The sequence below is a fragment of the Amphiura filiformis genome, chromosome 4 (genome assembly GCF_039555335.1).
Source record: "Amphiura filiformis chromosome 4, Afil_fr2py, whole genome shotgun sequence".
NCBI lineage: Eukaryota > Metazoa > Echinodermata > Ophiuroidea > Amphilepidida > Amphiuridae > Amphiura > Amphiura filiformis.
In genome coordinates, this window is record NC_092631.1 from 6542629 (window position 1) to 6570339 (window position 27711).

The following is a 27711-nucleotide window of genomic DNA, read 5'->3' on the forward strand; positions in this document are numbered from 1 at the left end:
TATATTATACCGTAGAAATTAGTATATAAGCATAGGTGTCCATAAGCGAGTTGCTCGGACAAGAACAAATTTTAACGGTAGTTTGTTTAACTTTTTCATTTTTTTCTTTTAAACACAAAGAAATGTTAACACAGATATTTGTAAATTAAAAACATTAAAAATTTGTTCTTGTCTGAGCAACCCGTTTATAGCCACCTAAAATTATATTACGGTAGATGATCTGATGGCTGTGGGTCAATCTTTCTTGTCCCTTCCTTTAAAATCATCCATAGTGCAATCCATTCCGGAATATTTGTGTAATAGAAGCATGGCTCTACTGGAGAGTATTCTGTGTAAGCAAAAGGAAATAAAGAAATCTAGTTATCAGTTAAAGGAGTATTTTGTGATTATATCATCCTTTTTTTATGACATTTTTCTGTAGATATCCATGAAAATAGCTTATTCCCAAAATATCAGTTGATTCTGATTTTGCATCGCAAGTTATGCATGATTATGTGTTACACTGTTGCATATAGGCCACCATGTTGTAATTTTGATCTGTTAAGATATTGGATAGCAACGTTTGCACAGTATTTTCTGTGGGACACAAGAGCACAGACACACCAAATTGCATTCTAAGTAATGAGAAATCTCCTTCTGATATCATATAATTTTGTGGAGCCATGGGGCTATGAGGGTTCACGGACCCAAAGAGAAAGGCAAAATAAAATAAGGGCTGATAAAGGATATGTTAAAAGAGCCCTGCACTGCACTTTGTCCATGGACCCCTAAGGCTCTTGCTACACCTCTGGCAGTAGAACGATCACCCCTCATGAATATGTGAGATTTGTCATTTGTACTGCTTACAAAGCTTCTAGGGACTTTGCCTGTTGGTACACTATATCCTTCTTTAATCTATGGCTGGTATAATCAGAGACTGATTTAAAAATACAAGTTTGCATCTGACATCACTTGTACTGCTTACATAGGGACTTTACCTGTTGGTATGCTATCTCCCTCTTTAATCTATGGCTGGTATAATCAGAGACTGAATTCAAAATACTAGTTTGCATCTGACATCACTTGTCAATCAAACTCAAGCGCAATTTGTTTACTATTTGTCCTGGTGACTGATATTTCTGGACACTGTGGTAAAACAGCATGCCCTATGGTTAATTTTGACCTTCAAACATATCAAAAGTTAAGTCTTAGTAACTGCAGTCTTCGAATTACTTTTTTTACCTTTGCACCCCATTTTGAAAGTTGTAGTGCAATTTCATCTGATGCAGAGCAACTTGAAGTGCAGTCTCTTTCCTCTCCTTTTTTTTTTTTCTTCTCTCTTCCTCTTTTCCTCTATTTCTTTTTTTTCTCAAGGCATTATTTCCTCAATTTTGACTGTCATTTCCTAGGAGTGGTGCTCCCCGCTCCCGCACAATTTGCATCCCTGACTTTTGCGCCCCATTTTGAAAGTTGTGGTGCAATTTCATCTGATGCAGAGCAACTTGAAGTGCAGTCTCAGACATTCAACACATAAAGTCAATACAATGTGGTATCACAATAATATTGTGCACCATACTTTTAAAGTTGTGTCGCAACAGGCAAATTTTGGGGTGCAAATTGCATTGTGATAGTGATAAGGCTTATATTTCGAATGCAGAGTAATAGGAAATCTTAATTCTTTCCTGATGGCACTATGTCAACAATGCCTAGAAAAGGTACTTTTAGGCTTGTAAAAGTACCATCATTTTTTTGAAATTCCTTTTCTCTGATGAAGGCACCAGATGAATCAACCTTCCTTTTACGCACTACTAACCAATCACAGGCTGTGGGGAGTTGATCGTCAGATGCAACCTAGCCATTTTTAATTCAATCTCAGATTTATGTACGAGCTAAGCATATTTTGCTTCATTTTAAGCATGTAAGAATAGAAGGGCTGTAAAATAATTATGAGCTAATATTCAATGTTATTTACATGATGGAGCAGGTAAAGCAAAGAATGTATATTTTTAAGCTTAACATGTTTAACAAATTAACGGCTTCAACCGGTTTGCAGTCATCATCAAAACCTTTAATTTGTCATGAATATCCATCGTAAAAGACGAACCTCGCAAAATGTGGATCATGGGTTTCTCACCCAAAAGTCAGTTCAACAGAAAATTTTGAAAATGATACAATAAAGGAGATGTATTAACCTCCAAGCTGTATCTATTGTTATAACATGCCTACTTTGTGAGAAGGAATTTCAGTCAAACAGACTTCCGGTAGAGAAACTCAGGCTCCACGTATTCATGTTTTCTTATAGGCAAAATATTTAATTCTCGATCATGAGAGAATGTATCTTCTGCAAAATGTTGCGTCAGCATACTTTTCTTCAAACAACACGATCGTGCGATCGAAGACTGTGGTTGGTCAATTCTTAAAAGATGCGCATTCACCGTAAGCGTGTGTCTTTGCGAAGTACGTTCGACGCAAATATCTATGTGTATCCAAGTTGGCTCTCATGATCGAGAATTAGGGAACAAAACAAAAGATCGACAACGTCCTACAAACGTAACTAGTTTCGTTTCTCAGCCGACCCCCTCCCTCCCTGCCAGAAACGTAATAATGAAATGTTGAAAAAATTGACATTAATATTAATAATGACACAATCTTCAGACCGATGTTTTTGTACAAACGTAATCGAGCTTTTTTACCCCCTCCCCCCCTAAACGAAACTAGTTTCGTTTATAGGACGTCATCGATCTTTTGGTTTGTTCCCTTAAATATTTTGCCTATAGCAATAATGGTTGTGGGATGTAATGATTTGCAGATGACAAAAATCTTAATGAAATAAAATATTCTGTCAGCTGCATCACATACGGATCTATTTGACGCAAAAACATGATCATTTCACATACATGTAGAGAGCTATAAGTTTAATACTATGTTTAACAATGTTACTGGAAAGATTGCGTACTAAATTTTTCTTGACAGGGTATTTTTACAAAGAAAAAACTTGATAATTTTAATTTTGGTGAATTTACATGTCAATCTTTTGAGTAACATTGTTTTACATGGTATTAAACTTATAGATCTGTACGTGATGAGACCGATTTCATCTATTTATCCGAGTATACTTTTTCATCAATTTTAATCTATAAACAAAAGGCGTTTTGGGGCTCAAGCAAACTGACATATGAAAATTTTGAGAGAGAAAAAATCAGGACTCAGCGGGGATTGAACCCCGGTCGCTGGATTAGCGGTCCAGAGTCTTACCACTGTATTACCTGAGTTCACAGTCGGTACTTGGGCAATCTCAACTTTAATAAGTCCCCATGATAACTCTCTCATTGTGTCTCAGCGGTCAATTATATAATAAATAATGAAGAAGGAGGCGGCCTATATGTTGATATCACCCAAGCAGGGCGTAAGACAATGCGAGACACAAATATATGCGAGGATCGGAAATAAATGATGCAAGCCCGAGAAATTATGATTTAAATGACTATCAACAAAAGGATTAAATAAAGCAAAATGGCAATGTGCTTTTTAGTTTTCTAAGCAATAATGTCCCGCATGATGTCTTGATTTGCAGATGATATAATATGTGTACAAAAATGAGTATACTTTTTCAATCAATTTTACTCCTGCTTATCTCTGCCTTTGAAGTCATCCATACACATGTCTAACCCAGTGGATTTATGCATTACCATCATGGCTTTGGTTGGCATACTCCTACACAGAATACATAGGATGTTAGTATCTTACATTTGTGCGGCTGAAACAGATGCTGCGTCAGGAAATGTTTTTTTTTTGGTGGTGGGCATGGGGGAAAAGTGATTTTTTTTTTGGGGGGGGGCAAAATCAACAAATTTGGTGCAAAAATTGCTGCAAAAAATGGGAATTTTGAGTTTTTACTGGGGGATAAGGGAGGGATAGGGTTAGCATTAGGGTTATTGTTTAAAGGGATAGGGACTAGGGTAAGGGTCAGAGTTATGATTAGAGTCAGGGTAAGGTTTAGGGACAGGTTTTGGGTTAGTGTAAAGATTAAGGATAGGATTAGGTTTAGGGATAGAGTTATGGTACGGTTAGGGTCAGAGCTATGATTAGAGTCAGAGTCATGTTTAGGTTAGGGTTATGGTCTAGGGTTAGCATTATTAGGATTAGCATTAGGTAATAGGTTAGGGTTAGGGTGGAGTTTAGGGTTAGGATAATGATTAGGGTTTATAATCATGTTATTGGGTTTTCGAATGACTCTTCGGACTAAACCTCTAACACAATCTTTTCACAAGAACAGTAAAGACACTGCAGGGGCTCAAATTTTGCAATACAGAGTAAGAATGCAGTAACATACTGTACATACATCAGCAACTAAATAGCATTGTAGATACTCCCTTTATACTTGGAAGATAGAGTCACCTGTCTCTAAGTATACAAGGTGTATCAGCATTACTTTCTTGTTTGTTTATATACATGTACAATCCCAGTCAAAATTGTTGGAATTCTTTGACTTGGGTACGTCAAATGTGCCCCCTCCCATTCCCCCGTTCAATGTTGAAACCTGCTGATTTAGTCACACCCCCCTAAAGACACCCAACACTGATTGTCTGTTCATTGTTGTAAAATGTTGATTTGGTCATGCACCCCGACATTGATTGGTGAGGAAGGCGGAAGGTTAAAAATACGTTAGTAGGAAAGGACTTTGACTTCACAATGAAAAACGCACAATTTTAGAACATCGATTATAATGGCAATATGGTTTTAAAGCAAGGTTAAGTTTTACACAAATGTTCCAACAACTACAAAGAGCAGATGCTGTGATTTACTTGTTGTTTTACACTTACGGTTTCAAGTATGTTAACAGCCACATTGTCTTTGGTAATACGACCATCTCTGTGTTGGTTAACACAGCCTCCATGATGTTATCTATGACATACTCAGGCTCTAAGATTGGCAAGATCCATGGCTCTCTAAAAGGGGGAAGAGAATAAAAGATATGAATATTCAAAAGAATACTTGGCAATGAATATTAGCTTCCATGATGTACATACTGATTACTCAGGCTCAAAGATCGGCAGAGCCATGGCTCTCTGAAAGGGGGAAAAGAATACCAGACATGAATATTCAAAAGAATACATGGCAATGAATATTCAGTTATTCAATGAATATTCAGCTTTCATAATGTTATCTACCATATACTTGAGCTCTAAGATTGGCAAGACAGCCATGTTCTTTAAAAGGGTATAAAATACAAAACAAAATGTATTGTATTGCAGAAAATATTCATTTAACTTTGAAAATTTAAAAGCTTTTTTGTGACCATTCACTACAAATGGCCTGGGAAGTCAGCTATAGTTTGATCAGCTCATAATCGGCGGGCCTTATAACATCGCGCATTAATAACTATGCATTTTATTTCAAGAATTGTCTTGTATCATCTCGCCAGAAGCATCACAAATTATTCATCCAAGTCCTATACACTGTATATTTTCTTCATGACACACAGAATCGACCAGATATGTCAACAATATCATTCTTAATGTGGGTCTACTTTTCGGCGTAGTGGTAAAAACTAAACAATTCCCGCCGATTACAAGCTGATCAAACTTATAAAATGTTAGTTTTGAGAAATGGTCCATTGATTAAATATATCAATAAACAAAGAATTCTTAATTAAATAAACCTATTTACTAATTTGTTATCCTCTTAGTAATAAGCTTTAAGACATGACCTAACAGAGTATTGCTGTTGAGCATTGATTGAGGTGTCAGCATTGGTGTGCTTTGCCGTGTGCTGCCTTGTAACAAGTCCAGTAAAAACAGTACCAGAGTATTGATTGTTGTGTGCTTAATAATAATAATAATGCACTTACAATGCGCATCTATCTAGACAACCTATTCCGAGGCACAAACATTGAAACAATTAAATATTAACAGACAATTATAAAAACAGTCACATATATAAAGAAGTCAACTGTCATAAGCAATCTTAAACAGATGAGTTTTAAAGTTTTTTGAAAACATCAAGTGAATCAAAAATACGTAAATTCAAAGGAAGCAAGTTCCTAAGTGTATAGGTGCACAAGCATGATAGAAGGCCGTCACCAAATGAAGAAGAAGTACAAGGAACAGAGAGAAGACACTTATCCGATGATCTAAGGTTACGTGATGGAATATATAAATTGATTAGTTCACTGATATACGAGGGTTGGTCAATAATATCCCGCAACCATTATTAATCTCCGCTCATGCATGACTTAGATGACTGTTACTTACGATCAATAAAGTTTGTACCTTTGTCTTTCAAAACTCATAACAATTAGTATCAGAGTACCTGTAATTACGTAATCTCATTTGCATAAAGTCATTGCCATATGTACACTGACAAATGTCAACATTGGCGGGAAATTTGAATTGTAGTTGAGGAACGTGTAATAAAAAGAAGCAGAAGTAAGGAACTACATGTAAGCAATTTACAAGCCTTATTTTTGAGGTAATCTGAGTATATTCAATTGATAATTGTGAAAGAAGAAATGTCAACAGATCAGGAAAGGGACTGTCTTTGAATTTCACCAAAAATAGGCCTTAACGACAAACAAAAATGGTGTGAAAATCTGGAGAAAAGAGCCCACACGGTAGAAGAAAGAATCCAAATTATCTCCAAAATAAAACGAAAACAAATATGATTATTAGTGTGGCGTGAGAGATCATAGTCAGGACAATAGAATTTGTTACAATAAAAATAGAAATGTGCGCATGCGTAGATGGTACGCATGATTGAAAGTACCAAAAATGTATGAAAAATGTAAGATTTCATCAAAAAAGCACTAAAAATATGACTAATAGAAGGTTTGCGGAACAGTAGCTGTGTGAGTGAATTGCTATACCAAGTCTTATGCTAAATCTTAGACATACCTTCCGAAATTCAAATTTCTTGTTCAACCCAGAGACCCTCTCTATGGTGTGCTACTTTGATTATAAAAACAAGACCTTTTGAAAACAAGGGTTTATTAAGAAAGAAATGTTTATGGTATTACCACTGGGATCTCCCTTTTTTAATAATCAGTAGTAGATACCCAATCAAACCAGGTACCATTTGTTAAATTTTGTCATCGATTAATATTTCTATCTCTTATTATGTAAAGAACAATGTGTGATAAAGCCTACTCAAAATTGGAGATATTCAACACAATCCCTTTTCTATGGTATAGATCTAAAAAGTAAAAAGAATACATCATCATTCCTATGTTATCGGTCTACAAAGTTGCAAAAACCGCGCCAGATTCCATACTTTTATTCTCGAGATATTTAGAATTATGTAACAATACCTCAAATTGGCGCAAGATTTTCTTGACTATTTTTCACCATAAATCAGGCAGTGCCCATACACTATTGTGTTTATGCTAATGTCATTACGTAATCAAGCATTCAGCATCGCTAATACATATTCGTTTTGAAAGACAAAAGTACAAACTTGTATTTAGCGTAAGTAACAGTCATCCAAGTCATGCATAAACGGAGATACACCATAGTTGCGGGAACTTATTGACCAGCCTTCGTAAGAACATGCCAGTCGTGGAGTGCTTTCCAGGAGGAGAAGGAGTTTGATATGAATACGATACCGACTTGATAACCAATGCAGATGTTGCAAGACAGGTGAAATATGCTCAAATTTTCTAGTCCTTGTGAGCTTGCATGCAGCAGTAGTTAGAGCCTGTTGAAGTTTATTGTGTTGTTGTTCAGTGATTCCATATAACGCATTTCCATTGTCAAGACGTGAATCGAGGACTTTGCGACTTTCATTAATGTTTCTAATCTGAAAATAAGTTGATTTGCACACATTTTGGACGTGGTCGTCCATTGAGAGAATGTTGTCAAATATAATTCCTAGATTGCTAGTATTAGTAGAAGCTTAAATGTTGGCAAAAGCAATTTGAAGTGAGTCATAGCGAAGTCTTGATTGATTATATTTGGAGGTAATAATAATAAGTTCAGTTTTATCATCTTTTAATTTCAATTTATTTACAGTCATCCATGATTTAAAACTTACATACCAATCGACACCCACCTCAAAGTTATATATCACTTTTGACAGAAAACTTTAACCCCCTGAGCACTACCTGCCGATCTAACATTGCCACTGATTGGTCAATTACACGATATCTTCACTTTAATCACCAATCAGAATGGAGCTTTGCAAATAATTCACCCCAATTTTTTGTGTGGTGAAATTATTCTAACAATGTTGCTGATTGGTCCAATTGATAATGAAAACTTCTTTTTGGCCAATCAGCAGGTAGTTCTCATGAGGTAAATACTTACTTGCTGACAACACCATCAAACATTCCCGTGTTTATAAAATATGGGCAGATGACTGTCGTTTTCACCCCTGTCTTGTTGTTCTCTAAGATCTCGAATCTCAGAGACTCATCGATCCCGACTGCCCCAAACTTGCTGGCACAATACTCCACTAGGCCTTTGGTTCCAAAATGGCCGGCAAGACTCGCTATGGTGACAACGTGGCCATGGTTACGGGCAAGCATTGTGGGTAGGAAAGCTTTGAGAGTCTGAAAGAAAATTTGTCAATCAAATTTAGTCATGATGATGAAGTGGTAAATGCTTTTTCTGTGATGATAATTAATGGCAATTTCAATTTGGGGCACTCAAGGTCCAGATAGACACACTTAGGTGTGTCATACTAAGAATGTCCCATTTGGTTGGCAAAATATTGAGCAAATTTTGATATAAAATTTACTCAATTGAGTGAATATTTATTGGTCGAGCTATGAGTTTTAAAATATTGGATGAGATGTAGACGAGTCCAATATTTTAAAACTTACAGCAAGACCAATATTGGGTGTAAAGCATCCAATCATTATGTTTTGGATCCAATATATGACCTGGATTCATCAAACATAATAATGAGTGATATACTGAACCATTACTGGAAAAGATGGGTTGATGACGATAATAATAATAAGTCTCCTCTAATTGCCTTCATGAATGAATTGATGGTCTGTCCAGGCCACTGCTTAGGATATCAGAGCTAAGTATTTACCACTTATTATTTTGCATGCTCACGATGCTGTAGCATTAGCTGACTTAGCTCTGTGCCATCCGATACCCTCCACGATCACCAACTAGCTTGGCTTAATCACTTCGCTCACCCTATTCAAGAGGTGTCTCGGTTTGCGAATGGGGCTAGATGTAGCATGCTGCACCAAAATCAAAATCCATAAAACAATTACCTACTTTGGTATCAAAAACTAAAACTGATTGTCTTAATATGGCCCACAATACTTTTGGCCATATAGAAGACATTGAGGTTCTCTTGCCAAGAATATGCACTCACATATGAATGTCACTGGTAACGACTTCATCCTGACTTCAGCAACTCCTCCTATACCTTTGTACAGGAGCCAACCGTTGTTAATCCAAACGCGAGCGAGACTACGCGTTCGCGAGAGCGCCGTAAAATTCGTCATGTCTGGAACTTGTATGCGTGTGCAAGCTTGCAAGTTGAATCCCTGGTTGAAATCAGTATTTTTTAGGTAGCGGCTAAACATTGCCGTTTTATTCTGTAGGCCATAGTTTTATTGCTGATATCAACAGAGAAATCATCGAAGTTTTTGTAAAGATGAGTGGCAATGATTAAATGACATTCCTCGTGAAATAATCGTGAATTATATGATCTTTAGTTTCTTTTCGTTGTTGAAAGGGATTCAATCATGTTTCACCGTTGTTCATCACCGTTTATCAACTCGCGTCCGGCGCGTCTGCGTGGTTTACTTTGCGAGGGCAGCTTAAACCACACAGACGACGGGCCGCATCGTTGTTAAACGGTGATTAACCACAGTGAAATATGATTGAATCTCTAAATTAATGTATGGAATTATGAACTTATGACTTTATATATAGGGCCTAAAAGGTAAATTCTCTATATGCACTTACCCAGAAGTGAGCAGTAACGTTCACATCCATGGTTCTTTTGATGAGATTATCCGGTGCATCAATCAGTTGTTTTCCCGCCACCACACCAGCATTGTTTATCAGTATCGTCACATCACCAACATCTTCTTTAACCTGCGCTGCTACTTTGTACACTTCCTCATTATCGCTGCAGTTACAAACGTATGCATAGGCTTGGCCACCGAGGGCTTCAATCTACAAGGAGAAAAAAACAGATATTGTTAGATATGATAATAGGCTATACTATATACAATAAGCAAAAGAAGTAAGGTAGCAGTTGTGTTCACCCCTGTATATCCCAAATAAAGACAAATATGTCAAAATTAAAAAGGCAGCCGATGCCTGTACTCTTTCGCTCTGATTTAAGAAGACCTTATTTGTTGAAATTGGTTGAGAATTAAAGAAACGGTGATCCAAAACCTAATGAAGATATCAAATAAAAAATTGCACTTATGTGTTCTAATGAATGAAAGCACGACGCTAGTTTTTCGTGCTAATCAATGAAAGCATGGCGCTAGTTCTCTTGTTCGCGAACGCTTTGTGCACAAATCAATAGGGCATGCAATGTGGTAAACTGCAACTTTTAAATTTGAATCTTCCTTGGGTTTATGATCGTCGCGTCTTTATTTCTTGAACAATTTCAACGAATGAGGTCTTAAATTCGAGCTAAATGATGCAGCTATTGCATGTTGATTCCAGTTATGACATATCTGCCTTTGTTTAGGATATACAGGGTGTGAACGTAACTGGTACCTTAATTATTTGGCTTACTGTATAGTGGTTTTAATGTTGTGTTTGATTGTAATGAACTTCCTACATCGGTAGTCCATTGTACCAGTCTTGAGAGCTTCATTAATGCTTTTAGAGAGCCCTACCAAGCCCAAAACATAAGGGACCATTCACAAACAATTGTTAGGGAGGGGCCTGATGCAAAAAGGAGGGCCCTGAATTTTTTTTACCCTCCTAAGGGGGGGGGGCCTGAAAAAATGACCACAAATTTTCCTGGGAAAATATGCTTTTCTATGGTGTTGACCCATAATTTCAAAAAGGGGGCCCTGAAATTTTTGAGGTCTGTAAAGGGGGGCCCTGACAAATTTTTGCGATGATTTTATTTGCATCAGGCCCCCCTAACAAGTGTTTGTGAACGGTCCCTAAGCATCAGTCAGGGGTTTACACAGTTAGAGTGATGCATCTTGCATTTATGCATTGTCTTAAACACTCCATAAACCTTAATCAATGTAATGTTGAATGTAGAAGAAGCAAGTGTTTCATTAGATAACAAAGCTGATGGATCCTCACCCTGTACGTCAAATATACGGTTTGCTATGTCGAATATGAAGTAAGGTTATAGCTAGGGTAGAGTCCGAAGTTTACCATTTTCTAATTTTGCGTGTTGTAATCCATGTTTTAAAATTATTAAAACCATGTTTTATGAATAAAGCCTAAAATGTATAAACAATGATTATGAATGATATTAATGTCACAATATAGTGTTCAATATCACAATCAGTATGCTGATTGGAATATTCCCATGAAAATAGGCCAAAATTTGGATGGATAGGGGGATCATGCCTTGGTAATATACCTTTATTCAGTATTATTAAACAGTATTTTTTATCATAAAAATTGACACACACAGCTTAAGATTGTTTTTAACCTGTATTTCTCATATCTTTTAACAATTTTTGTCACGTCCTACAAAAATGTCATTTTCCGTGATTTCTTTCCGTTTTCCGTAAAACGGAAAACTTCAGACTCTAAGCTAGGGTTAGGGCTAGGTTTAGGAATAGAGTTAGGGTTATGGTTAGGGTTAATTTCTGGTGGTTGCTGCATAATCTCCTCAATCGTGGGATATAATGCAGGCGGGACTGAGCAGACGACGATTAGTTTTTGTTAAATTTGACATAACAAACCTTATTCAACATAGTGATCCTTATTTTTGACACAGCAAGCTTTCAGTCATAGTGTCCTGTAACCCTTATGAGTACAATGTACCTGTTTTAATGTTTCATCGTTGCCAGTCTTATTCACATCCCATAATACTAAAGTGGATCCCAGTGAAGCGAATCTCAGCGCCATCATCCGACCCAGCCCGCTTCCTGCTCCAGTGATGAGGACAACCTCTCCTCCTACATCTTTGTGTTTCAAGAATTTATACGGTATGAGCGCCCAAATGAGGCCCTCAAGACTGTAAAGCAGAGCCTGTGAAAAGTAAGAAACATTTGGGGTCATGGTAAACGATTAAATCTTAAGAAATTGTATGGTATAAGCGCCCAAATGAGGCCCTCAAGACTGTAGAGCAGAGCCTGTGAAAAGAAAGAAACATTTGGGCTCATGGTAAAAAGAGCAAAACTTCACTAACATGGAATACTTCCTTTTGCCATATCTTTGGTCAACCTTCTCAATGTCCCTCACATGGTGAAATGATGTAACTTGTAAAGACAATATGAGGAAAATACTTTCCTTTGCCAAAGTATGTGCCATAGAGTTAACCAATTTATGGCAAATGACAGTAGGACACCTTCCAAGTGCGAACTTCCCCGGTTGTCAGACCTTTGACAGTCAAATTCCCTATGCCAGGCCGGGTGCCAGGCATGAGACTGCACTTTCCTAAAAAAAACTGAATAAACTGAAAATGCGCTTGAAATTGGGCAAAAAGTACCAAAACAGGCTGAAATTCAATTTAAAACTGAAAATTGTCATGCCTGCCTATACCTAAATACCCTAACAATGCTAAGTGCTATAAACCAGGGACCTATTGGCCCTTTACACGGTCATCTCAAAATGAGGTTCTACTCGCAGTGTGCGTTTTGTGTGTGCTTATGCCCATCAAATGTGTGCTTTAATTTACCACGTATGCTTTGCAAGACTTCTGGCGCATTGCTAGAAAAGCGTGAGAATTAAAAATGCACTTTTTGCGCATGCATTTGCAGGGACGATCTCATTTTGGTAGCAAGATGGCAGATCTGTGCAAAGGGTGAATAGGTTACACATAGTGATCTCATTTGGCCAATAATGTTTGTTTCTAAGTTTGTTTAAGTTTTTGCAGGGTTGTAGCTAGCCCAAGTTGAGTGCCGGCTAATTTTACTATCCAATTAGAGGGCTGGCTCGGGGCACAATCTTTTTAGCGAACGCAAGGGATCTGGGTATAGGCTAGGGGGTATACCCCCAACAAATTTTCTGGTTTTTAACTCTTTTTATGATGAATAAAACATTTGTGGGAAATTTTTTTTTTTTTTAATTTAATTTTTTAATTTTTTTTTTTATTATTATTTTTTTTTATTGCGGTTGGCGCCGGTCCGTGCAGTTACCCCGACCGGCACCGACCAGCTTGGCTATAACCCTGAGTTTTTGCATGTCAGCTATTTTGCCCCCCCCTTCATTGCCTTGCATGATTAAAAACAGACAGACACATCCCTGATTGACACACAATTTGAGAAGGGTGCATATCTGCAACTGAGGACCTATGGATACACACATCACAAACGAGGACACACCTCTGACCGTGGACGTCCTCGGCTGCATGGATATAACCAGGACATAGCAAACAATGTAAAAATGGTATTTAAAATGAGTCCACGTTTAGGGGGTTCAGGATGGGCCATGGTTGGTAGCAAGTGGTCCGGTGACCGTGTGTGCGAGTTCCACGGTGTGCCAATTAAAAAAATGGGTGTGTGCGTTCTCAGTCAAATCACATGCTGAATGATCGAGGTCCTCAGTTGCAGGTATTTACAAACAGTGGTGTGTATGTGTCAGTGTGTCGGAGTGTCTGACCACTTTAGTAAACAGAAAAAATAGCTGCAAACAGTGGAAATTAATTGACTGAAGGCATTTTCCCCATGCATACCTCCTCCCCTGTGCTGCCATAAAATCACAATTAACTAAGTGCAGGGCTACATACATACCAGAAATATTGTCCATAAAATCTTAGCAACCTTCTGAATTACTACAAGAGCATCGGCCATGTTGGATCTAAAAAGTAAACAGAATGAACACTATATTGAAGTGCAGGTATAAGGTACTGGTATTAATGTACCACAGGTTTAATGGGATTAATGTACCAGTGGGAGGGGGGAGCCTCAAGAAATAGACTTTCAGCAAGCAGAAACATGCATGGTGGATGATGCCTATCATCTATTGGGCAACAACCTGCTTTTGGGGCTAACTTGGGGGGGGGGGTGTTGTTGTAGTCATATATGATGGTAGGGTCACAACGGTGAATTTCTTTGGGGGTGTTGTGAAAAAAATCTGGCCACACATGTGTACAAGTGTACTGTTATGGAAAGAAAGTTTTAGCAACCCCATTTGAAATTCACACACCCTGTGTGGAAGGTTAAGGTCATGTCTTCCATAGGGGGTGTGTGGAGTTCAACCTGAATGGCCCAATACGTAACATTACCACTGTACCATAGCATACAGTTTGATCAGCCCGTAATTGGCGGGAATTCTTTACGTTTTTATCACTACTACGCCGAAAAGTAGACCCACATCATAGTTGACCTGTCTGGTCTCTCTCTATTGTGCTCATTACAGGAAATGCACAATGTGTCGGACTTGAATGAATAAATATTTGTGATGCTTCTGGCAAGATGTCACAAGACAATTCTCAAATAAAATATATAGATATTACAGCCACACATAAAAATAACAGATGTGGAAATATTAAAGAGTATAACCAGTAGATACCAGGGGAAAGTTAATAGCCCATATTTCGTCACTAGGCGGGAAAAACCTCATATGTACTTTTAGCCCATGAACATGGATGAAGCAAACCATTCAATATAAAGTTTACACCTACAAGGCCTTATCCATGTTTCAAGGGCCAAAAGTAATGAGGTGTTTCCTGCATGTACTTTTGGCCCTTGAACATGGATAAAGCAACTTCTTCAATATAAAGTCTTTATCCATGTTCAAGGGCCAAAAGTACATAATGAGGTTTTCCCCGCCCAGTGACGATTTGCAAGACTATCCATGCCTTCAAGGTGAAATAAACCTACTCATGTTACCGTCTGGCCATGGTCTGGCCTGCTGTCTGATCTTTCCCTAGGAAAGATGACGTTCCAATCTTTCACTTTAATCTGTGATATTATAAGGCCCGTCGATTACGAGCTGATTAATGTATAGGCGTATGCTGCTTTACTTACCTTATGTTAAATTAAAACCCCAAATTATATTATAAATCCCTACGCTATGCTTAAAATTGCAGCAGTCAGATATATATCCACAAATCAATGTGATTACTATACAATCAAGAAATTGAGTGAGCGTGCATGCTTGTCAAATTTATCATTGAGCAATTTATATGCTGATACTGAATATTATCAGCAAAGCAACAGATAACATATTCAAATACAAACTTAGAAATGACCCTCAACTTTATGGAACAACTAGGTTATAGTAGGAATATATGTTTGACAAAGCGACATACATGTCTATGTGTTAAGTTACAAATAATCATAAGGGGCTGTGCAAAAATTATGAGCCCTGGGGAGGGTAAAATTAGGGGGGCAAGAATTTTGGGCCAGCCAAATAAGAGGATATAAAGCAATTTTTGTGAAGCCGAGGAGAGGTGGGAAGCAAGTGATTTTTGGCAAACATTCATGACGCACCTGCCTTTTAAATAAAACGCTCTATTAATAACGGCTTCTGAAAACAATACGGAATTTTCCTGCTCGATGTGCTCGCAATTATTTATATATTATCTACACAATTTTAAGGAACTTGCAAATTTGGAATTTGGGATCCCAAAAATGTGCATGTGCCAATAAAGTGTGTGTGTGTGTGTGGGGGGGGGGGTAGGTTGATGGGGGGGTGCAAGCAATTTGTGGCCAGCCAATGGGGGTTATTTCAAAAACTTTGGCTACAGTGAGGCAATTTTTTTTCTGAAAAATTGAGAAAATTTTGAAAATTAATTTGTCCACTATAATACCAAATGTCTGAAAATGCTACCCATACTTGCAGCACGTCCCTGTATGTCATTTGTACTAAGTGCTCCCCTCTCCCCTGGGGGTAGAGCACAACAGGCAGGGGGTACCTGGACTTTACGAGTATCTGAGTATTTTAAAAGTTTTAACAATGTATTAATGGAAGATTTATTAGGCTGAATATGGAATGACATTCCCTTATTTTCCATTGTTGAAAGAAGACACCCTTTTTTTAAGTGTATCTTTTACAAATTTAAAAACTTCGGCATGTTAGAAAAGTTACCTTGAACCTGGTATTCATCACAAATTAAGACAGCAGAGGCTAGCACCTGCTGCTGTAGTATATAACACATACACAGTGTTGCCAAAACATTTCAGTGGCCAGTGCCAAGGCATGGTGAATGACTCTCAAGTAGCCCAATTTTTAACGGGAATTTTTATGATTAAAAGAGAATTTGGAACATAAATCAACCAATTGGGCAGAAAACCACATGACTTAAAAAACTACTGGTACTTAATGCGAAGTCACTGTGCCGATCAAGGTTAATGAACACGTCATTACTTGTTGGGAGAGAAATTAGGCAAAATAATGCACGCTGATGTTGATGCGTCTAATGCACGCGCGCTGATGTTTGTTGATGCATCTAATGCACGAGACCCAAATGGGGGAGTGCATTAGACGACCGCTTTTCTGATTGGCTGCTTTTGTTACAATGTATAGGAGTGTGTGACTGTGAAATGGACCGCAAAACCCATTGTTATTGAAATTTGGAGCTTCCGAGACTTAAAACCTTATGATTTAGTTAATTAAAAGGAAAATAGGTAAAATTACTGCCGTGGCCTGACACTTGCAAATAAAAGTAGGCAAAACTATGTTGTTTCACAGCAGTATGTTAATACTTAGTTAAAAATATTAGAGTAGCGGCAAGTGATCTCCAAGTAGCCAAATTATGCACCTAAGTTGCGACGTGTACTGCACATACACTATGTACATAGCAAATTGTTCATGATTGATCACTTCAACATAAAGAAATCAAGGAGGGACAAAGTCAAACTGATAAGAAGGATGTAAGCAGTAGATAACACACTAAGTGTTAGCATAGCTGTAATAATACTAGGTACAATGTAGTAGTCCTATGCAAGGTGCAACTGTCCAAGTCCAAGCACCAGTGTTTTGAGGTTCAAAATTCAAAATTCATTGCACGTCCCCACGTTTTTTGGAAAGTGAGCAAAATTTACATTAAAACAGAAGTTTTGAGCTTTCACACAAAAGTTTACATTGCTACATGTAGCAGTTTTCAGCATCTTTGAAGAAAATAATGAATTCATGCTATCGGCCCACACAGTTCTTAGCCCCAGGGGGGTACTCAGTACAAATGACCATACGGGGACGTGCATAAATATGGGTAGCATTTTCAGCCTTCTGGTATATCAATGACCCTTTTTCAAAGCCTATTTTGGTATATGAATGGGTCCTTTTTTCAAAATTTTCTAATTTTTTTCAGAAAACAGCCCAATTTTTCCTTAATCTAGCCAAAATTTTCAAAATTTTCCCAAAATTTTGGGAAAATTTGTAAAAACTAAGACAATTTTGGGTAAATTCAGCCGAAAATTTTGACTTTTGGTATATCAATGGGTCCAACTTTCTTGACAAATTGGTATATTTATGGGTCTACTTCCAAAATCTCAGCAGCACGTCCCTACCAAAACCAAACTTGAGTACCCCCCCCCCCCCCGGTTCTTAGCATACATGTATATATAAATATCCTTTGTTTGTACAACTTGCTTGAAGCATGAATTATATGTGTGAGAAAGATACTGGTAAGAGGTCAAATGCTGTGTCTTGTACACTATGTTATCAAATAGTTGCTTGGTTTAAAGCCATAATGTACGATCTTATAATATGAAATTAGCCCGGGGAAATTAGTTAATTTTTTTCAAACCTGATTTTTTTTGGGGCATATTTGTAATGTTTACACATGTCCCAACTTACACCTAAATGAAATCAGTCAAATTTGTTGTGTTTGTAGGTCAACATAGCATGTTAAATGACCAAAATAGCCAGTGGGGTTTCTTTCACTTTCCTAAAATAGACAGAAAGCCTTCCCGGCAGTTATTACTCATATATTAGGCCGTATAAAATTAATGTTTTGGTTCTCGTCCAGAGGATTTTCATGAATTGATGAGGGAGGGAGGTGTTTTTTTTGTTTGTTTTTTTCCAATGTAAAATTAGCATTGTCAGTAGTTTTCGGTCTTCTCCAACAGTGCTCGAGGAAGCGATGAGGCTTTTTTTTTTTTTTTCAAATGTGAGATTCTGAGGGATAAACCCCTAGAGTACCACAAAAAGACTTGGAAGTGATGCTTGTTCTCTAATAAACTTATTTATATGTATGAAGATTTCATAAATCATTCCAAAGTCTAAAAAAATGGAAAAATCTAAAAAAAAAAAAAAAATATCTGACAAATCCCAGAAATTGAGGAGGGAGGGGACGAGAACCAAAATATTAATTTTACACGGCCTTATTTCAGCATTTTGGGTAAAGAAATTGAAATTACAACCCTAAACGTTGAAGATTACCCCTAAAAAGTACCCCTTTTCCTAAAGACGTAGTCGACGCTAGCAGGTCAAAATTCGACCCTTTTTCGACCACGTTTTTTGTGATGAGGATGCATACCAAATAATATCCCAAGTGAACCCCCCCCCCTCTAGGTGAGGATGCCACCAGAAGAGCACTTTTTGGTCCAGAGCTATTACAACTAGCGTGGCTAGTGTCAGTTTCTATATCAGAATCAGTTGACAAAATTGAGTATGAGTTGGACCTGGTCAGGGTCAGAAATTCAGCGAGAATCCGAGAATCCATTTTTGCAAAGATTCTTGTCAACAAAATTGCAAAATGGATTCTCATAAATATTTCCATTGATCATGCAAATTCACATGTATGTAGTTACTCCATTTCGGAGGTTCTATACCGAGCATAAAACCTCCAAAACCGGAGGTTCTCTGCGTATAACGTCATGCAGAAACTCCGCTTTTGAAGGTTTTATGCATGGACGACAGTGACTATTATTAGCCTATAGTTAATAAACCACCACAGCGCGCGCAAAACCTCCAAAATCGGAGTTTCTCGCCCGCCGTCATAAAACCTCCGATATTGGAGAGTTTTATGTATCAAAACTAACATTATAATAAATGTTTAAACATGCTTAACTTCATTACTTTAGTATACGCAAAACCTCCAAAATCGGAGTTTTTGCGCCCGTCATAAAACCTCCGATATTGGAGTTTTAGCGTATCAAAACTAATGTTATAATAAATGTTTAAACATGCTTAACTTCATTACTTTTAGTATACATAAAACCTCCAAAATCGGAGTTTTTATAGCCCGTCATAAAACCTCCGATATTGGAGTTTTTATGTATCAAAACTAATATTATAATAAATGTTTAAACATGCTTAACTTCATTACTTTTAGTATCATAAAACCTCCAAAATCGGAGTTTTTGCTCGTCATAAAACCTCCGATATTGGAGTTTTGGCGTATCAAAACTAATGTTATAAAAATTGTTTAAACATGCTTAACTTCATTACTTTTAGTATACGCAAAACCTCCAAAATCGGAGTTTTTTAGCCCGTCATAAAACCTCCGATATTGGAGTTTTTGCGTATCAAAACTAATATTATAATAAATGTTTAAACATGCTTAACTTCATTACTTTTAGTATCATATGCAAAACCTCCAAAATCTGAGTTTTTTGCGCCCGTCATAAAACCTCCGATATTGGAGTTTTTATATCAAAACTAATATTATAATAAATGTTTAAACATGCTTAACTTCATTACTTTTACTATCGGAGGTTTTGCGACGCAAAAACTCCGATTTTGGAGGTTTTTGCGCACGCTGTGGTGGTTTATTAACTATAATAATAGTCACTGTAAGTCCATGCATAAAACCTCCAAAACCGGAGTTTCTAAGACGTTATATAGAACCTCGGTTTTGGAGGTTTTGCGCTCGGTAGAACCTCCGGAAATGGAGTAACTTCATACCTCAAATTCAGTTATATGGCGTGAATCCATGGATTCTTGCAAAATTCCACTGGGAGAATCCAAAAGGATTCTCGCACTTGGTTGTGAATTCCTGACCCTGCTGGTGACATTAGATTAGAGTCCAAAGTTTACCGTTTTCTAAAACCCATTTTCCGTGTTGTAATCCCCGTGTTGTAAAATTTGTAAATCCGTGTCATGAATAAAGCTTAAAATGTATAAATGTAGTATATTGGGAATACGCCCATCCCTACTTATCATAATACGGACCTGATATCGCCCAGGACGTTGCCTTCGACCTTTTGATAATCACTGGACTCTATACCATTCTGGTAAGTCCCACCTAAATACATAATATTGGCGACGAGAATCATTTTTATGGACCCTACAGCAAAGTTTCAGGTGACAGAACTGTTATAGCACCTACGGATAACTTGGCTAACGTACGACGGACATTTTGGGACTTTAAAACAGTGATTTACGATCGCGAACTTTTGACTCATGAGCAGGCGATACCCACGTAACTGCGAATTTTGCAATCAAGAGTTTAAGCTTCCCAATCGACGATCCACTCGACAATCGCGATGTCACGAAGGCCAATTTTTGAGGAATTTAATGATCAGGATGGCGACATTGAATGTTATTTGGATAGATTATCGCAATATTTTATCGCTATGGATATTGCTGACACGGAAGATAAGATGCCAAAAAGGAGAGCAATACTCTAGTAGCGTTGGAAATAATGTCTACAAAACATTACGGGATGTCAGCTACCCAGATCCGCCTCATGGTAAGACCTACAAGGAATTAGCAGACCTGTAAAAAGAAGCATTATAGACCACAACGTTCAGTAGTAGCAGAAAGATTTAGATACAGATCGTGTAAACAACAACCTGGTCAATCTATCAGTGATTATGCTACCAACTTGAAGAAATTAATTGCTTCATGTGAATTTCAAGGAGATCAGTTGGAGCAGAATTTAAGAGATCAGTTCATTTGTGGTTTAAGATCTGAAGATACGATAGAGAAATTGTTGGGTCCCCAAGCAAAGGATTATAATTTTGCTCAAGCGGTAGACATGGCAATAGCTGAAGAAGAGGCAACGAAGAATGTTAAGGATATCAGCGGTAAAACGCCATCAACGGTAAACAAAATAGGACATGGACGTGGTAACAACAGAAGTTCTGGAAGTGGACGGGGGAGATTTAGACCCAAATTTGGTCAACGGAAGTCAACCAACACAGACGGCAGACCTAACGACAATGGGAAACGCAAGTGTTACAGGTGTGGCTTAACTAATCATTCCCCAAATGAATGCAAGTACAAGAACTTTACATGTTATAAATGTAATCGAGTAGGACATTTGAAATCAGAATGTCATGCAACGTCAAGCTACCATGCAAAACAAAACACAGTACGCTACGTAACAGAAGACGATGAACAATTTGAAGATTTTCGTGACGCTACTTTCACCATTACGACTACAGCGATAGTGACGACATAAGCGCAGACGATACGCATGATGACGACAAACAAGATAACGCATAGAAGACAGTGTAAATTACACATCGTCAAAACCAGTATTCCTACCAGTGGAAATTGAAGGAGTGAAATTACAGATGGAGTTGGACACGGGAGCAGGACCGTCGATGGTCAATATCAAGGATTACCTGAAGCATTTCAGTAATTTTCCATTGAAACCAGTGTCTCGTCCACTACATGCTTATGCCGGTACACCTTTGAACTTGGCAGGTGAGATCAAGGTTGATGTAAAGTACCAAGATCAACACGCAGGATTACTTCGATTAGTTGTTGTAGATGCAGACAGCTATGCACCACCATTATTTGGTAGAGATTGGCTAGCGGAGATGATCTTAGACTGGCATAATTTGTTTCCACAACAAGGTCAATACAGTGTAAAGAGTTCATGCACGGTGCCTGAATTGAAGCAGAAATATAGTGAGGTATTTCAACCAGGATTGGGTACAGTGAAAGGTATGAAAGCAACACTTCATGTGAAGGAAAACGCAGTTCCAGTATTTCACAAAGCACGACCGCACGCACGCCCTACGTCCAGCAGTAGATAGAGAATTACAGAGAATGCAAGATGAAGGTATTATCGTTCCTGTAGATTTTAGTGAATGGGCGACACCCCTGGTTTGCATACCAAAGCAAGACGGAACGGTGAGATTATGTGGAGATTATAAAGAAGCGTCAACCAAGCGATACATACAGACGAATTTCCAATGCCGACGCCAGAAGAAGTATTCAGCAAGATGGCGGAGGTGAGAAATTTACCAAAATTGACTTGAAATGTGCTTAACAACAGATGTTGTTAGATGACAAATCTCAAGAATTGGTGATAATATCCACATGGAAGGGGTTATTCCGCTATACACGTTTACCCTTTGGAATTTCCTCGAGTCCAGCCATTTGGCAACAATTCATGGATCAAGCTTTGGCAGGATTGGATTACACATGTGCCATCATGGATGACATTTTAGTATCCGGAATAAACGACGAAGAACATCTTCACAATCTGGAGAAAGTACTTCAACGACTGCAGAAGTATGGACTACGAGTAAAACCAGAGAAATGCAAGTTCATGGAACAGCAAGTGGAGTACATGGGTAGAAGAATTTCAGCTCAAGGAATTCAGCCTACGGATCACAAGATCAAAGCTATCAAGGACGCACCACAACCGCAGAATGTTACGGAAGTGCGATCATTTCTAGGCATGGTGAATTTTCAAGCTCAATTCGTACCTCATCTGTCTACGGTGATACATCCACTGAATGAACTGTTATGTGATAAACCATGGAACTGGACAGACGCTTGCACGACAGCTTTTGAGACAGTCAAGAACATATTGACATCTGAAAAGATACTGACACACTACGACTCACAATTGCCGTTAGAGTTGGCAGCGGACGCTTCGCCATACGGTGTTGGAGCGGTGATCATGCATGTTTACGAAGACGGATCACGACGACCTATCGCATATGCATCACGAAGTCTGGACAAGCATGAGAAGGGTTACGCTCAACTCGACAAAGAAGCCTTGGCAATTATGTTTGGTCTCAAGAAGTTCAGAATGTACCTTTACGGAAGAAAGTTCACAATTCTGACTGACCACAAGCCTTTGGAACGAATACTAGGACCAAAGACCGGTATACCAACATTAGCTGCACAACGTCTGCAACGATGGGCTATTACGCTTTCAGCATTCACATATGACATCAAGTACATCCCAGCAAAGCAGAACACGCTAGCAGACGCCTTGTCACGTCTACCATTACCAGTGATAGAGAAAGAAGAAGACGCAATTTTCAGAGTAGAAGACAAGATGTTGGAGAATTTACCAATAACGAGCAAGGAGATCCAGAACGCGACACAACGTGATCCAGTATTGTCAAGAGTACTAGAGTTTACTAGAACTGGATGGCCACAGGAAGTAGACGATTTACGTTTGAAACCCTACTTCAATCGCAAATACGAGCTCTCAGTAGAACAAGACTGCATATTATGGGGCCTAAGAGTGATTGTTCCAGCAAAGTATCAACAAGATATACTGCAAGAGTTACACACAGCGCACTCCAGGTATGGTTCGAATGAAGGAGATTGCACGCAGTTGGGTTTGGTGGCCAAACATGGACAACGAAATTGAAGAGACGGTCAAACTGTGTTCCAGTTGTCAACAAGTGAAAAACAAGCCAGCAACAGCACCTTTGATGCCCTGGATGTGGCCTGGAGCACCATGGCAACGAGTCCATATAGATTTTGCTGAGAAAGATGGACAAAATTTCCTAGTCATTACAGATGCATACTCAAAATGGCCAGAAGTTATACTAATGAAGAGTACAACAGCACAAGCGACAGTTAACGTGCTACGAGAATTATTCACGAGATATGGGTTACCACTTCAAATCGTAAGCGACAACAGTCCGCAATTCAGGAGCGAAGAATATCAAAACTTCCTGAAGAAACAAGGAGTAAAAAGTATAAGAGTATCACCATATCAACCCTCTAGCAACGGAGCAGCTGAACGAATGGTACAATCATTCAAGAAAGGTATCAGCGCGGCTACAGGGAATATACAACAAAGATTGGACAACTTCTTAATGACATACAGATCTACCAAACATGCAACAACAGGATGTAGTCCAGCGAAGCTGTTTCTTGGACGAGAAATCCGAAAACGACTATCGCTAGTTCGTCCAAATCTGCAAGAACGAGTCATCAGTAAACAAGCAATGCAGAAAGACCATTATGACATGCACAGCAAATACAGAGAATTCTTTCCTGGTGAGACAGTGCTGGTGAAAGATTGTAGAAAGGAGCAAACATGGTGGCCTGGTACCATTGCAGAGCGGTCAGCGCCTAAGTCGTACATTGTGACGCTTACGGATGGAAGAGTATGGAAACGACATGTAGATCACTTACGGAGAGGAGATGTGATGCCATCGCGACAGGCTACTCAAAGCAATTTGCTACCAGCTACAGAGAGTAATTTGCCACTAACGCCGTTTCAAAGATCAACTCCAAGGGAATGGACTCCAAGAGAAATGAGTCCAAATCTTCCGACTCCAAGTGAAAGCACTAATGACAAGACACCGGTAGATGTTCCAAGTCCAGCGATAGTACCTCGCGGAACTGTTCCGGAAGGAGCAGCTCAAAGAATTGCACGTCAAAGTCCCTCATCAGTGCCACGCCGTTCGCAGAGGAATACACGACCTCCATGGAGACTAATTGAGGAGCTATAACAAGGTCACAGAAGAACTATGTATTATCACGTTACGTTTAAAAGTTGAGTTAGCCAAGTTACGCGTTTCAAGAACATTGTTCTACAAGTTTGGAGTTGAAGTTATAAACTGTTTGTGTTACGTTACAAGTTATAAGAATTTATGAACTTTGCTACATACAACTAATTACCACGGGACTAGCTAAGAAAGGAGGAGTGTAGTATATTGGGAATACGCCCATCCCTACTTATCATAATACGGACCTGATATCGCCCAGGACGTTGCCTTCGACCTTTTGATAATCACTGGACTCTATACCATTCTGGTAAGTCCCACCTAAATACATAATAATAAACAATGATATTAATGTCACAATAAAGTGTTCAATATCGCGATCAATATGCTCTGATTGGAAAATTCTCACGATAATAGGCCGATTATTACTATGTTTGGAGGGATAAAGGGGGTTCATGCCTTGGTAATATACCTTTATTTCGGTATTATTAAACAGTATTTTATTATCATAAAATTGACATACACAACTCATGATTGTTTTTAACATTTATTTCTCTTATCTTTTAACAATTTTTGTCACATCATACAAAAATGTCATTTTCCGTGATGTACCTCTGATTCCGTGATTTTCTTCCGTTTTCTGTAAAACGGAAAACTTCGGACTCTACATTAGATGCACTAAAAATGAGAGCGTAAAGTTTGGCAGCCCACACTTTATATAGATCTAAGAGATGCTGCAATTGGCAAGCGCTTCATAAGATGGCGGGTCTGTGTTCAAGCAATCCACATGGCACCATTCCATGCACCCATCACACCCACTCCTCCCTACGCCAAACATAAATTCGCCTAGCCCCATTTCCCTAAAATAAAATTGTCAAAAAAATTACACTTGGCAGAGGTGAGGCTCGAATGACGATTTTTACAGATATGTTTAAAGTATCAATGTTTTTCATTTTAAAATTAATATTTTATTGAAGGACTTAAATTGATTATCTAACAAGTATCCAGTAGTCAAAATTACAAATATCCCTACATTTAAGCATTATTTAATATTTGTGGGGATTTTTAGAAAAATGAAGGTTAAAAAAAAAGATAATCAACCGACCGACCCAACTTTCCAGGGCAACACAACATTTTTTTGGCCTAATAGAGCTAAACCAGTGATTCCAGCTCGAAGCTTTCAGCGTAGCTTCGAGTCAGTCGAGTGCATGATGTATGTGCATTTTGACGGTAATTTATGACAGCAAATCATGCATGTTTGACATCTTGTTTGAAGTAATTCTTCTGCATTTAATCAAGATGGCAAATTTCTCAAAAAATGTGATGTATTTTTCTGAAATTTTCTGCAACTTTTCACTCATCTGATCATCTTTTCATGTGACGGAAGTGATGCTTATTTTATAAAGGTACGTTTCTTGCTTTTACAATTATTTTAAAATTATTTTTCAAGACAAAAAGTCCCTAGCAAAATCATGGCCACGTTGTTTTTACCCCATAATTTCCCTCATTTATCGCAGCCCTGCTCTCCTTCCAATACATGTACATTGACTCCAAAGTGTTTAACAACTTTTTAACCATGATACAAAACTAAGCCTTGATTTGATGCAGTGCCATACCTAACGCTGTTACTTTCTTATTCAGCGAGGATGTCAATTTTGACATCCTTATCTGTTTACAAACAGAGAGGTAGACAAAAGACCTGTCAAAACTGTTCCGATTGACTAAACATTCAAGTGTAAGAAGGACTGAAGGATGGTCACTTTAGAAACCTGTGTCACTGATGTATGTCATCTGTGATTTCTCAACTTATTCTACGCATCAGCTTAGTCATGTTAGTCCAAAAAAAATATTTTAAAGGATGATTTTTGAGTGATTTTTATGAGCAGCGAAAAGTCCACTCCGTGTACATGTGAATATGGTGATGATCGCACGCTAAATCGCTGCGGCACATATACACATATAGCTCCTTGGAACTCACGGTCGGAGCCGTGAGTTCCAATTCACCTTTTCGGTAAATCCCATAACCCTTTGCGAATACACATGAGAACGCGTCATATTACGTCATGCCAATCTGCGTCGATGCGCACATCGTTCATGGAACATCGTTAGTGCGCATTGCAAGTCGGCGTGACGTAATATGACGAGTTCTCAGGTGTACTCGCAAAGGGTTATGGGATTTACCGAAAAGGTGAATTATTGGAACTAATATTACAAATGTATATGTCGCTCATTATTAACAGGGGCGCTCGCGTCAATCTGAGCAAGGGACAGGGCTGTCAACTTTTTGGAATTGCTTGGCGTGAGACAGAGCCATACCGGGATTTATCGACTACAATGTTCATTTTGACCCATGATTATTTGAGCCTTGGCGCTTGAGAATCTGAAAAGCGGTGGGTGGGGGTGGGAGGGGGGGACAACAATTTCTTTGATGCGTGAGATTTTACTAATTTTCCAGCATTTTGCATGAGATTTCATGATTTACTACTAGGAGTGATATTATACTACCTTGGCGTGAGAAAGTGACCTAATGCGTGAGACTCACGGCCAATGGCATGCGTGAGAGTTGACACTGACAGCCCTGGGTCTGGGCCTGGCAAAGGACTGCCGTTCTTCTCTGAAACCCAGTGTAAATATAGGCATGGCGTATATAGGATTGACGAGCGAGTCTAATCCAGACTTTGATATTCGATTTGATCATGTTGATGCAAAAACTTTAAAAAAGTAAAAAATTGAACATGAAAAAAAAAAAAAAAGTCAGGAAGACAGAAGGTCATTTAATTTACTGCGATAGTATTGTAAAAAAAAACGTAATTAATGATTTTGGACGGATACCAGCTTCTTTGTGAAAATCTTTATGATAATAATCTTGAAATAAAGAGCCAAATATTACAGTTTAAGACTAAAAGCTTACCTGGACTGGAGGCTGGAAATTGGTAAATTTCACAATTTTGTACACAATGACTAATCTCAGCCTGTCGCCAATTAGCATCCGTCTCCCGAACTAATTCAGCACGCATGGGGTCGCTATTACACTTTTGAAAACGGGGGACAGGGCGAGGGCC

General features: G+C 38.4%; 1 protein-coding gene across 2 annotated transcripts; it reads right to left on the reverse strand.

Annotated features, from left to right (window-relative positions):
• Positions 1–115: 115 nt before the first annotated feature.
• On the reverse strand, positions 116–27645 carry LOC140150515 (epidermal retinol dehydrogenase 2-like). Of its 2 annotated transcripts, XM_072172545.1 has the most exons (8): positions 27561–27645; positions 13832–13898; positions 11922–12128; positions 9909–10121; positions 8280–8524; positions 4803–4928; positions 3586–3693; positions 116–328 (listed from the first exon to the last, which is right to left on the reverse strand). In XM_072172545.1, exons 2-7 carry the CDS (start codon positions 13889–13891, stop codon positions 3600–3602), a joined length of 945 nt encoding a protein of 314 aa, XP_072028646.1. In that variant the 5' UTR covers positions 13892–13898; positions 27561–27645; the 3' UTR covers positions 116–328; positions 3586–3599. The 2 variants fall into 2 exon arrangements, with proteins under 2 accessions (XP_072028646.1, XP_072028647.1); XM_072172546.1 differs by lacking the exon at positions 3586–3693.
• Positions 27646–27711: the final 66 nt, after the last annotated feature.